We start from the raw sequence: 13,646 nt of genomic DNA, 5'->3' as shown, positions 1-13,646 counted from the left end.
GGGCCTTGATCAGGGCCTGAGCACTGTCCTTGGGCTTTCCTCAAGGCTAGTGCTCTACCACTTGAGCCACAGCACCAGTTCTTGCTTTTCTATGTATGTGGTACTGCCGGAGCCTACCGGCAGCAAATTGGGGTTCCTGAAATAGGGGGGCAGGTACTGGAAAAAATAGAGAGACAAACACATGGGGTCCGGGAGGTCTCCAGCCCAGGTAAAGACTGCAGCCCCGTTTATTGTCAACTCAAGGCTTATATCCCTTCTTGAAACCAGGGAACTTCCAGGTGTTACATTCATATGGTAAATCTCAGATCATTTAAACAGAATAAGGCCAGAAAACAATAAGACAATAAAGCAATTGTCTGATGCAAATCAAGGTACAGTTTGATTCCACTCTGGCTCCCAACATGGTACCAAGGAATTGAACCTGGGTCTTCGTGCATGTTAGGCAAGTACTCTACCACTAGGCCAAACTCCAGGCCCTGCTGACACTTAGATCTTAACCTGAGAAAGAACTTTTTCCTTTAGGGGAATTTTATATTTTCACATTTTCTGCATATCTAATAATTTTTCTTAGTTTTATGTCTTATATTTCAGGTCTCAGATTGGGATAAACTTTTTAGGAATGGTTCAGTTCTCTTACTATAATTAACTAATGATGTAATACATAATGGTATAAGAAATTTCATAAGATACAGTGATGTCATTTGTCAGTGGCACCTCTGGACTTTCCCCCCATACTGATATAATAAGTATGCACAGTTTTCCCATCAGATACTAAAGGCCTCGAGATAGGACTGAGTGTATTTTTTCCCTTTTTGCCATTTTTAGATTAGTTTACTCCTAAAGAAACAAAAGAGAAAATTGTCTGAATACTCTCAGTAATACACATACAATAGCCACTTATTATTAAAATTTTGTTATTAGTCTCTAGATAAAGTCATAATGGAAATGAGTACCTGTGAAGAGCCCCGTGCTCCAAATGGTCCATCACCAATTGCAACTGCTTCAGGACAAAGGTAAGGTATGTCCTTGAAACTGTGTGACTGCCAAAGAGTATAATTTCTGTAGTCAGCTCTATTATTAGCAGTGATACGGACATAAATAAAACATTTTAACTTCAGATTGCTTCTATTTCAGTTACTTGTGAGCCCTGTAAGGCTGCAGCTAATATTGTTTTGTTTCAGCTTCTTCCACATGAAATAAATATTTGTTGGATTGAATTGGAAAATGTATAGTTTTTCTGATTTTAAATTACGACATTACATTCCAGCTGAACTCTGTAGCCTTCTTTGTGTTATGAATTTAACTCTTGTTTACTTCATAGATGCTTATTGACTAAGGCTTTTTGAGAATGAATAATAGTATGTATTAATTATAGTAAATTTAAAAATCTTGTATGTTTTATCCAGAATTTTTTTTCATGTATTTTTTTATTGTAATTAATAAAAGGGTTACATGATATTTGCCAGATAGATGGTGCATTAATTCCCACACATTGATATTCTTTCACATGTCTTGGTCCCCATTTCCCTCCCCCCTACCCCCACCCCTCATCTTGTTTTCCCCTGTTCCCTATCCAATTTCAAATAACCAAATAAAATATAACCGATATATCAGGTAATAAAGTGAGATAGTGTAACAATATGAGATAACCAAGAGACAGCAAAAGTGATGAGTGATAACATAGTACCTTAAGAACAACAATCATTCATTATATGTCTTATGTTTATATCATATTTTAAATGACAAGTTTAACAAACAAGTGTTCAAGGAGGGAATCTCTGATTACAATCACTGGGACTTAGTATTTAGAACTTAATCAAAATTAGGCTAAGGGTTTGTATGTCATAGAAACATAGTAATTTATGAAATAAAACATGTCTGTAGAGTCATAGGTTTTTATGTCTATATAGTTATGTTTGTATTTCCATTACCATGTCCATAGCTTTGGGTATGCAGTGATTGAGACCTCACTCTTGTACTCTTTGGATTTAATAGCTGCATATTAAGGATACCATGCGCCTTTTGTTCCTTTGGTCTTGACTTGTCTCACTCAACATGATTCGCTCTAGATTCATCCACTTCCCTGCGAATGCCATTATTTTATCTTGTCTGTTGGCTATGTAGAATTCCTTTGTGTATATATACCACATTTTCTGTATCCATTCATCTGCAGTAGGGCATCTGGATTGTTTCTATCGCCTGGCTATTGTGAATAGTGCAGAGATGAACATAGCTGAGCAGGTGTCTTTATAATATCCTGGGTCATGCTGTTCAGGATAGATGCCCAGAAGTGGTATGGCGGGATCATAGGGAAGGTCTATTTTCAGTTCTTTAAGAAATCTCCACACTGCTTTCCAGAGTGGCTGGACTAGTCTGCATCCCTACCAGCAATGTAGTAGGGTTCCTTTTTCTCCACAACCCCGCCAGCAACTGTCATTGTCTGAGTTTAAGCTGGCCATTCTTGTTGGGGTAAGGTGGTATCTTAGGGTTGTTTTTATTTGCATTTCCTTTATGACCATAGATGATGAACATTTTCTCATATGTTTTTCTGCCATTTTAATGTCTTCTTCTGATAGGTCTCTCTTTAGTTCCCTTGTCCATTTAGTGAATGGTTTATTGGGTTTTCGGGGGATTAGTTTCTTGAGTTCCCTGTAGATACTAGATATTAAGCATTTGTCAGATGTATTGTTTGTGAATATCTTTTCCCAGTTGGTTGGCTGTCTCTCTACTTTTGCAACTATGATTTTATCTGTACGGAAAGTTTTTATTTTTAGGTAGTCCCATTTATTGAGTCTCTCTCCAATCTGTTGTGACCCTGGGATTCTGTTCAGGAATCTTTTGCCTGTGCCTATGAGTTCCAGTGTCTCTCCTACTTTATCATGTAGCAGTTTCACGGTTTCCGATCTGATGTTGAGGTCTTTGATCCACTTTGAGTTAATGCTTGTACATGGCGAAAGACTAGGGTCAATATTTAGTTTTCTGCATGTGGCTGCCCAGTTTTGCCAGCACCAATAATTGAATAGACTGTGTTTGTTCCACTGTATGTCTTTGGCTCCTTTGTCAAATACAAGTTGCCTATAGGTATGTGGTTCTATTTCTGGGTTTTCTATTGTGTTCCACTGATCTTCTGGTCTGTTTTTGTGCCAGTACCAAGCAGTTTTTGTTATTATGGCTCTATAGTAGAGTTTGAAGTCTGGTATTGTAATACCACCTGCATTGCTCTTTTTGCCTAGAATTGTTTTGTCCATTCTAGGTCTTTTCTTGTTCCATATGAATCTTTGGATTATATCTTCTGTTTCCGTAAAGAATGTCTTTGGGATTTTGATGGGGATTGCATTGAATTTGTATATCAATTTTAGCAGTATAGACAATTTCACTATGTTGGTTCTCCCTACCCTTGAGCATGGGATGCCTTTCCATTTTCTGGTGTCCTCTTTAATTTTGTTAGGATTTTATAGATTTCATTAAATAATTCCTTTACATCTTTGGTTAAGTTAATTCCCAAGTATTTTATTCTTTTGGGGGCTATTGCAAATGGGGTCGTTTTCTTAACTTGGCCTTCTGTTTGTATATTGTTGGTGTACAAGAAGGCTACTGACTTCTGAAGATTGATTTTGTATCCTGCCACTTTGCTAAAATGGTTTATTAATTCTAGAAGTTTGGGAGTGGAGTTTGTTGGGTCACTCAAGTAGAGGATCGTGTCGTCTGCGAATAGGGATAGTTTAATTTCTTCTTTCCCTATGTGGATCCCTTTGATGTCCTTTTCTTGCCTTATTGCTCTGGCTAAGGGTTACAGCACTATATTGAAGAGAAGTGGAGAGAGTGGGCATCCCTGTCTAGTTCCTGATTTTAAGGTGAATGGTTCCAGTCTTTCACCATTTAGTATAATACTGGCTGTAGTTTTTTCATATATGGCTTTCACTATTTTGAGGAATGTACCTCTTATTCCTATTTTTTCTAGTGCTTTCAACATGAATGGATGTTGTATTTTGTCAAATGCCTTCTCCGCATCCAGAGAAATTATCATATGATGCTTATCCTTAACTCTATTGATATGATGTATTACATTGATTGATTTGCGAATGTTAAACCAGCCTTGCATTTGTGGGATGAAGCCCACTTGATCATACTGTATAATTTTTTAAATTTGTTTCTGGATTCTGTTGGCTAATATTTTATTGAGGAGTTTTGCGTCTGTGTTCATTAGAGAGATAGGTCTGTAGTTTTCTTTTTATGTTGGGTCTTTCCCTGGTTTGGGGATGAGAGTAATATGAGCTTCATAAAATGAGTTTGGTATTGCTCCTTCTGTTTCTATTTCTCGGAAGAGTTTCAAGAGTATAGGTGTTATTTCATCTTTAAATGTCTTGTAGAATTCTGCAGTGAATCCATCTGGACCTTATCCAGAAATTTTTATTTGAAGCAATGTTGTAAGTCTAGATTGACCTCAAACAGGTGATTCTCCTGCCCTAAGCCTTCAAAGTGCAGGGATTTCATATCTCTAAGGCTGGCTTGAGAGGGACATTTTTATAATTTATATGTAACCACTTTATTGTTTTAATAACAAATTGTTCTTTTTTAAACAAATATGAATAATATACTACTAATATACATATATGAATTTATGTGAAAATGCTAGCAAATATTTTAATTTCTTAATGCATTACATTTTTTTCTTTTTTCTTTTTTTTTTAGTGAATATGGCTTCGCTGAAAAAGTGGTTGAGGGAATTACTGTTTCTGTAAATTCTATTGTCATCAGAATTGGAGCAAAAGCCTTCAATGCATCCTTTGAACTTTCTCAGCTAAGAATCTACAGTGTAAATGCAAATTGGGAACATGGAGATTTAAGATTTACTCGTATACAAGATCCACAGAGAGGAGAGGTAAAGATTCTTTTTCTTTAAAAACAATGTCTTAGTGGAGCCAGGAGTTTGGCGTAGTGGTAGAGTGCTTGCTTAGCATGAAGACCCGGATTCCATTCCTCCATACCACATATATAGAAAAGCTGGAAGTGGTGCTGTGGCTCAAGTAGTAGAGCTCTTGCCTTGCGGAAACCGTATGGACAGTCTCAGGCCCTGAGCTCAAGGTCCAGAACTGGCCAAAAAAAAAGTCTTAGTAATGAATTAAATAAAAATACTTAAAATAGTAGTTTATGTTTTAAGGCTGAGGGTTTTTAGTTCAGTGGTAAAGAACTTGCCTAGCATGTATGTACAAGGCCCTGGATTTGATTCCAGTACTGTAAAACAAAAGTGTTTTTTAATCAAATCATCATGTTGGGCATTGTTCATACCTATAATTCTGGCTACTCAGAAGGCTGAGATCTGAGGATCATGGTTCAAAGCCAAGCCTGGGCAGGAAAGTCCATGAGACTCATCTCTAGTTAACTACCAAGAAGCTAGAAGTAGAGCTGTAGCCCCAGTGGTAGAGCATCAGTCTTGAGTAAAAAAGCTCAGGAGCAATACCTAGGCCCTTAGTTCAAGCCCTAGGACTAGCACAATAAATAAAATAAATAGTCATATGCTTTCCTTTTATTACTCTTGATGGTTTAAATCTAAACTCTACATACTTTAAGATTTTTAATGTAATTCATTGTTGAATTAATGAACTCTTAACTTCACAGCTATTTGAATGAATTTTGAGTGTACAAAACTAAAGTACATTGCAATGCATTACAATACATTTTTGTCATAATTCATGTATGTCTTAGAAAAAAATGTACTAATGCATAGTTTTAAAATGATGAATATAATTATGAATATACTTTTGATGGAAGTATACAATTAGAAATAAAAGTAATTGGTTGGATATATCTCAAATATCATGAAAATCAGTGGGGAAGATTGTATTTTTTATGGATCTACATTTTTCTTATTTTTACTTTGTTTTCATGTGTGAAACTATTCTCTATTTTCTTTAGGTTTTGACATTCAAAGAAATGAATTGGCAGATGATTCGAATAGAGGCAGATGCTACCCAAAGTTCACATCTTGAAATTATGTGTGCTCCTGTTCGATTAATAACTAATCAATCAAAAATCAGAGTCACACTTAAAAGAAGAGTAAGTCAACCAAATTACCTTTCAGATTTATTTGTTGTCTATTAGAATTGGCCAAAAAATTGTAATGCTTTAGTATTGATAGAATATGAATGGTATATTAAAACAATGCCAAATAAACTATTTATGGAAAGCTCATAATTAATTACAACATTCTTCACGTCATATGTACATCTCCAAATAGTTTTATTCTTAATAAATTGAGTTGAATTTTCAGAGCCAAATAGCTGTTGTACATTTACCATCTTATGATTTTGTTTCCTGGACTGGGGAGTACAGCTTGTTGGCACAATATTTACTTAGCTATATGTATGATCTTGAGCTCAGTTATCACACAGCAAAAAAGCAGAAAGAAAAATAATTTTATTTCTCTTGCTTGTTCAGAAACAAACATCAAAGCCTTCATTATTGGTAACCAACATTCTTACTAAAGATGTAGCTATAATCTTAGCTATTCATGTTGAGATTTTAGGAGTTTGGTTCAAAGCCAGCCTGAGCAGGAAAAGTCCATGAGGCTATTCAATCTCCATTTAGCCACAAAATATTATAAGTGGAGCTGTGGCTCAAGTGGTAGAGCTCTAGCCTTGAGCAAAAGAGTTCAAGGACAGAAGCCAGGCCCCAACTTCAAACCTCAGTACTAGCACAAAAGAAAAGATGTAGCTAGTTACTTAGATAAATAGGGAAAATAGTATTTTAAGAAGTATCTGAAGTTGACAGTTTGCTCAGCTTGGCAATGAAATTTAATGTGGCGGTGATTAATAACTTTTTGAAAGCATGGCATCTTAAAGACTCAACAATAAACTTTGTATAACCAGGTGCAAATAATTGTATTCAGTTAGAACAAAAACATTTTTTTCCAGAGTTTAGTACTGAACATTGATGCTCTGAATGTGGATAAAAGAACATTTTAGTTTTTGTTTTTTTTTTTTGCCAGTCCTGGCTTGAGCTCAGGGCCTGAGCACTGTCCTTGGACTTTCTCAAGGCACCATTTCCAGCTTTTTTCTATGTATGTGGTTCCAAGGACTCGAACCAGGGTCTTCATGCATGCTAGGCAAGCACACTACCACTAGGCCAAACTCCCGGCCCAAGAACATTTTAGTTTTTAAGTAGTTTTTTTTTTATTTGTAGTATGATTCTTTAATATTTGAATACAACATCTATTGATTCAGAAGAGACCTTTTACCTGTTTCCATACATATACCAGGTATAAATCAAATTACGGAAGTTTTCCAAGGATATTACATGTAAGGAAATCAGAATAGTATATAGGAAATGAGTGATTAATTTTACTACTACTAACATAGTAACAAACCTCCTGACATGTCACAGTAAATCAAGGGATTTTAATGTGCTTTCAAGAGCTTTATCGTATGTGATTGTTGTTCTTAATGTACTATGTTATTTTTCTTCTCTTTGGTTGCCCTTTGGTTAGTCTCATATTGTTACTGTATCTGACTTTGTTACTTGACATATTGTATATACATTTATTTGTTTTTTTAATTTTTATTTTATTGTAATTAGTAAAAGGGTTACATGATATTTGCCAGATAGAAGGTACATTAATTCACATACATTGATACCCTTTCACATGTCTTGGTACCCATTACCCTCCCCCCCACACCCTCCACCCTACATTTATTTGTTTTAACTAGTTTTAATGCTTCTTTCTCTGGCAGAATTAATTAAAAACAGGTAATTAACTGATTTATCAAATATAAATGCAAAAATATATAAATGTTATATACACTGTACTGGTTAAGGCACAGGAATTTGTCATTCTATTATTATCACTGTTACATTTAGCACTAGGAGATGAAAAGTATTAAGTGAAAGAATTGTTCATATCTTGGAACCAACCCAGGTGCCCTTCAATTGATGAGTGGATCAACAAGATGTGGTATTTATACACAATGGAATTCTGTGCTGCAGTCAGAAAGAACGACATTGCCCCATTTGTAAAGAAATGGAAAGACTTAGAAAAAATTATGTTAAGTGAAGTAAGCCAGACTCAAAGGAACATAGGCTCAATAGTTTCCTTCATTTGTCATAATCTGTAGAAACCTTGGGCTCTCCTAGCAGAGATTTACAATAGAACAAAACAGATTCATAAAGTCATATAGAATGACACTAAATGAAAGGACCTCTAGGATATAGACACAAAAGCCATATAATAAATGATTGTTGTCCTTAATGTACTATGATATCTTTCATCTCTTTTGCTGTCCCTTGGTTATCTCATATTGTTACAATATTTCTCCTGGTTATCTGATATATTGTATATATGCGTATTTGGTTATTTGAAGTCAGATAGGGAAGGGAGGAAAATAAGATGAGGCGCTGGGGTGGGGGAGGGAAATGGGGACCAAGACACGAGAAAGGGTATCAGTGTATGTGAAGTAATGTACCGTCTATCTGGAGAATATAATGTAATCCTTCTATTAATTACAATAAAAACATGAAAAAAAGAATTGTTCATATCTTTTAAATTTTATTATAAACTTTAAGTTTTGGGTTTTTTTTTTGCCAGTCCTGGGCTTGGGCTCAGGGCCTGAGCACTGTCCTTGGACTTTTCTCAAGGCTTAGCACTCTACCACTTGAGCCTCAGCACCACTTCCAGCTTTTTTCAATGTATGTGGTTCCGAGGAATCAAACCCGGGTCTTTGTGCATGCTAGGCAAGCACTCTACCACTAGGCCAAACTCCCGGCCCCAAGCTTTAAGCTTTTTAAAAAATATAAGTACATTGTTTTAGTTTTGCTTTAACTTTGTCAATCTTTTTTTTTCACAGTTAAAGGACTGCAATGTTATAGCAACAAAGTTAGTTCTAATATTGGATGATTTATTATGGGTTTTAACGGATTCTCAGTTGAAGGCTATGGTACAATATGCAAAATCTCTTAGTGAAGCAATAGAAAGATCTACAGAACAGAGGAAAAGTATGGCTCCTGAACCTACACAGGTATGGTATAAATTTACATATATAATTTTTTTTTACATATAAGTGGTTTAAATTATGTGAAATTGATTGTAAGACTGAATTTTTTTTCCTTTTTTTTTTTTTTCTTTTGTTGGTCATGGGGCTTGAACTCAGCATCTGGGAAGTAGCCCTGAATTCTTTTTGCTCAAGGCTAGCATTCATCCACTTTGAGCCTTTTCTGGTGGTTAATTAGAGATCAGAGTCTCTAGGGGGCCAGGGGTGTAGCTTAGTGGTAAAATGCTCACCTAGCATATAGAAAGCTCTGGGTTTGATTCCTCAGTACCACGTATTCAGAGCAAGCCAGAAGTGGTGCTATGGGTCAAGTGGCTGGGCACTAGCCTTGTCCAAAGACAGTGCCTAGGTCCCGACATCAAGCCCCAGGACTGGGGGAAAAAACAGCTGGACACAGTGGTTCATGCCTGTAACCATAACTACCTGGGAGGCTGAGATCTGAGGACCATGGTTCAAAGCCAGCCTGGGCACTGAAGACCATGAGACCCTTATCTCCAGTTAACCACTAGAAAACCAGAAGTGGCATTGTGGCTCAAGGGGTAGGTGTGCCAGCCTTGAGCTGAAGAGCCCAGGGACAGTGCCCAGGCCCACAGTCCAAGCCCCACCACTACCACCACCAACAACAAAAAAATAAGAGTCTCTAGGATATGGAAAGAAGAGGTTTGTCTTTGTGATTGTTGTTCTTAATGTATAATGTATGTAAAGTTATTTCTTTTCTCTTTTTTTCCCCCCTTTATGGTTAATCTCATGTGGTTACTGTGTCTGACTTTGTTACCTGGTATAGTGTATATAAGTTTATTTGTTTTTATTTGAAATAGGGAAGGGAAAGGAAGGGGGAAAACAGATGATTGGGATAGGATGAGGGGAGAGAAAGGGGGACAGAAACACAAGAAGGGGTATCAAGGTTTGAGAAGTAATATATCATTACCTGATGAATGTAACTGTAACCCCCCCCTATACATTATCCTGACAATAAAATACAATAATTTTTTTTTAAATCATCTCAGGTCTTTCCTTCTCAGACTGGCTTCCAACTGTAATCTTTGGATCTCAGCCTTCTGAGCAGCTAGTATTAAGTATTACTCATGTGAGCCACTGGCACTCAGCTAAGACTAAATTTCTTATTATAAGATAAGAAATATAATTTTATATATGTTATCTCTAGGAGATATTAATATGTGTCTAATGCTTTTGTTTGGAATGTTTTTTGAAGCATCAAGAGTTATTGATGATATAAAAGCATCTGATACAGTGTGGTGCAGTGTGGCTCAAACCCATAATCCTAACCACTCAAGAGGCTGAGATCTGAGATTTGAAGCTACCCGGGCAGAAAAGTACATAAGACCCTTTCTTATCTCCAGGTAACCAGAAAAAGCCAGAAGTGAAATTGTGCCTCAAGTTGTAGAACACTAGCCTTGAACAAAAAAGCTAGGCCCTGAGTTCAGATCCCAGCATTGGCACAAAAAAATTAGAACTAAGCTACCCTAGTAGTTAATAACGGTATTTTGTTATGAGTCATAAATATATGAACAGGACTTAGAGCATTTACTGAAACCTACTTGGTTCATACTCAAGTTGCAAAGTTTAAATTTTTTTTTTTTTGTGCTGGTCCTGGAGTTGGAACTCAGAGCTGCTTGTTTTGCTTGGCCTTGTCACTCAGAGCTGATACTCTGCCACTTGAGCCATATCTTTGCTTCTAGCTTTTTTGTATTTGGCTAATTGGAAATAAGAGTCTTAACTTTCCTGGCGTGGTTGGCTTCTCTGAGGATCCTCAGATCTCTGCCTCTTTAGTTCAAAGGACTATGAGTATTAACTACAAGTACATAATTTTTAGTTTTCTTTTACTATAATTCAGAAAAAAATTAGGGGAACCAAATTACTGATACAAATGAAATTGTATTTTTTATGACTTTATAATTGCAAATCTTCATGTTTGCTTTTGTGTAAAATTTCTAGTGTGTAACTTGGCAGTGGTAATGCAGTCTTGAATCTCTCTAGAGCTCTACAGTAGCACCTTCTACTCAGCAAGTGAAGACACCACAGACTTCAAATGCTCCTGATTTGAATGATGCAATTGTGAAACTATTCAATGACTTTGATGTTAAAGAAACCTCCCATCATTTAGTTATTTCTCACCTAGATCTCCACATCTGTGATGATATTCATGCAAAAGAAAAAGGTAATATAATTTGCTCATTTCAAATATTTTGGCCTACATAGAATTAACTATAAAACTGAATTGTTGATTATATATTTTACATATAACATGTAATATGTAAATAAGGTAATTTTTTTGTATAGATTTTTTTTATATAGATTTTTAAGTGAAAGGCAAAACTTGTAGCTTTATATACTGTTATAAATTTTTATTTGGTCTTAGTAGTTTGTATTTAAAGCTTAAGTGTTAGTCTACCAATAGTTAGCTGTAAAATCAAGTTTAAAAAAATCTCAGAGGTTGTAAATAGATTACTGCTAGATAAAATATCTTGAATTTATCTTGGCATTGACTCTTTCTTTCTTTCTTTCTTTCTTTCTTTCTTTCTTTCTTTCTTTCTTTCTTTCTTTCTTTCTTTTTTTTTGTTGTTGTTGTTGGTAGTGGGGATTCATCTCTGGGCCTGAGTACTGTCCTTGGGCTTTCTCAAGGCTAGAGGTCTACCTCTTGAGCCACAGCACCACTTCTGGCTTTTTCTATGTATGTGATACTGAGGAATCAAACTTGGGTCGGTCTTCGTGCGTGCTAGGCAAGCACTCTTACCATTAGGCCAAACTCCCAGCCTGGATGGTGTATATTTTTTGTATCCTCTTCTTGTCTAGTACCTATCAAATGATAGGTACTCAGTGGATACAAATTAGATTGCATTATTCATGACAAAAGAGAATCACTACTACTTAGATCCCAATTATTTTAACAATTTTCATGGTATATTAAGTGCTTCTGATATTCACATAATACTTTCTTAATATTTCTTTCTCAGTCTCATTCTTTATTTTTTCAGAGTCAAACAGACGTATTACTGGAGGTGCTATGCAACTCTCTTTCACACAGCTGACCATTGATTATTATCCTTATCATAAAGCTGGTGTGTATAACTATTTCTTCAAATGTGTTAATCTTATTTTATAGTGACATTGTCAATTTATTATTCTTTTTAATTCTTTTGTTTTAATTTAATATGTTAAGAAGCAAAGAGGTCTTTATTGGTTTTCTTCTACAGTATTTTACCAGGAAAATAGAATTGTCTTAAAAATAGTCATATATTTTATGTTGGGATTCATTTAGATTATTAGAAACTAAATTTTTTAGAAATGGAAAATTTTAAGTGAATTCTATATATCTTCAGTGTCTATTGTAGTTCAGTACATTACTTTTTAATTGTATTGTATTTTCTTTCTATTTTTCTAGTACAGTCATTTTACTTTTTAATTTTCTGTCACTGGAGCTTGAACTCAGGGTCTTTGTGGTGTTGCTCAGCTTTTACAAGCATACCATTTGAGCCATACTTCCAGTCATACTTCCAATTAATTTCTAGTTAACTGGTGATAGAGTCTCATGGACTTTTTTGTATGGTCATGCTTTGAAGATTTATTTTCACATCTCACCCTCCTGAATAGTTGAGATTATAGATAGGAATGAGCCACTACATCATTCTTTTGAATTATGATTTAAAAAAAGGAAAAGGATGGAGGGAAGGAGGGAAAAGGACATAAATGGGAGGGAAAGAGGAGGGAGGGAAAGAAAGAAAGAGAAGGGGAGGAGAGGAGAGGGGAGGATAGGGAAGAAAAAATGGATTTTGTCTTAGAGTGTATTTCAGTAGTGGAGGGCATTTCTAGAATGCTCCAGGCCATGTTCAATTCCAAGCACCAAAAATATAAGGGAAGGAGTATGGGAAAAAAGGAAAGAGAGAGAGGGAAATTATTTTCTAAATAACTTATTTAAAACCTAAGATTTGTACTATTTTTTGTATATGACTAATATTTTGAGTTTTTCATGACATTTTGTAAGTATTATGAATTTAGGAACTTTTTCACTTACATATTTTCTAAATTTCATTGGTAAGATTTAGTTGTGCTGATGGTTCTTTAATCCCAAATATTAAAAACAGAAAATGTGTGAATATTTATAACCAAATTAAGTAATGTAACCTCAGTACCCATCTTTTTTAGATAGCCTTTTGATATAGTGTATGCTCTTATTGTTTTTAAAATTTTACGCAAATAGGAAAAGACTAAATAAAAAAACAAGACTTAAAACCAATGATTTTTTTCCATTACTTTGTAAAGACAGAAAAATTTTCAGATTCATATTTTCACCTCCAAAATTGGTTTATAATTTCTATAATGCCACCTTACGGAATGTAAAGGTTAGACGTAGGTACCAGAGGCTCACACCTATAGTACTAACTATTCAGAAGACCAAACAAAATTCAGATGAACAGCAAAGATAGAAAGAATTCTTAAGATTCCATCTCCAAAATAACCAATAAAATGCCAGTGTGGAGGCTTGACTGATGGGTAGAATGCTAGCAATGGACAAAACAACTGAGTAAGAACACAAGGCCCCGAGTTCAAATCCCTGTACTCAAATGCATACATGTGTGTGGACCT

The 13,646-nt window shown here is 35.4% G+C and overlaps 1 protein-coding gene across 2 annotated transcripts in view; it reads left to right on the top strand.

The window, feature by feature from the left end:
* The window catches only part of Bltp3b (bridge-like lipid transfer protein family member 3B), a 71,692-nt gene that overhangs the window by 30,391 nt on the left and 27,655 nt on the right, over positions 1-13,646 (top strand). For both annotated transcript variants that reach the window (XM_090328476.1, XM_090328477.1), the window contains 6 exons: positions 922-1,013; positions 4,693-4,882; positions 5,917-6,057; positions 8,841-9,011; positions 11,040-11,220; positions 12,038-12,121. In XM_090328476.1, the coding sequence (XP_090184602.1) occupies positions 922-1,013; positions 4,693-4,882; positions 5,917-6,057; positions 8,841-9,011; positions 11,040-11,220; positions 12,038-12,121 (859 nt within the window). The remainder of the gene's footprint in view (positions 1-921; positions 1,014-4,692; positions 4,883-5,916; positions 6,058-8,840; positions 9,012-11,039; positions 11,221-12,037; positions 12,122-13,646) is intronic.

The sequence above is a fragment of the Megascapheus bottae genome, chromosome 2, assembly GCF_031878675.1.
Source record: "Megascapheus bottae isolate mThoBot1 chromosome 2, mThoBot2.hap1, whole genome shotgun sequence".
Classification (NCBI taxonomy): Eukaryota; Metazoa; Chordata; class Mammalia; order Rodentia; family Geomyidae; genus Megascapheus; species Megascapheus bottae.
This window is presented reverse-complemented; position numbering and strand designations above follow the sequence as displayed.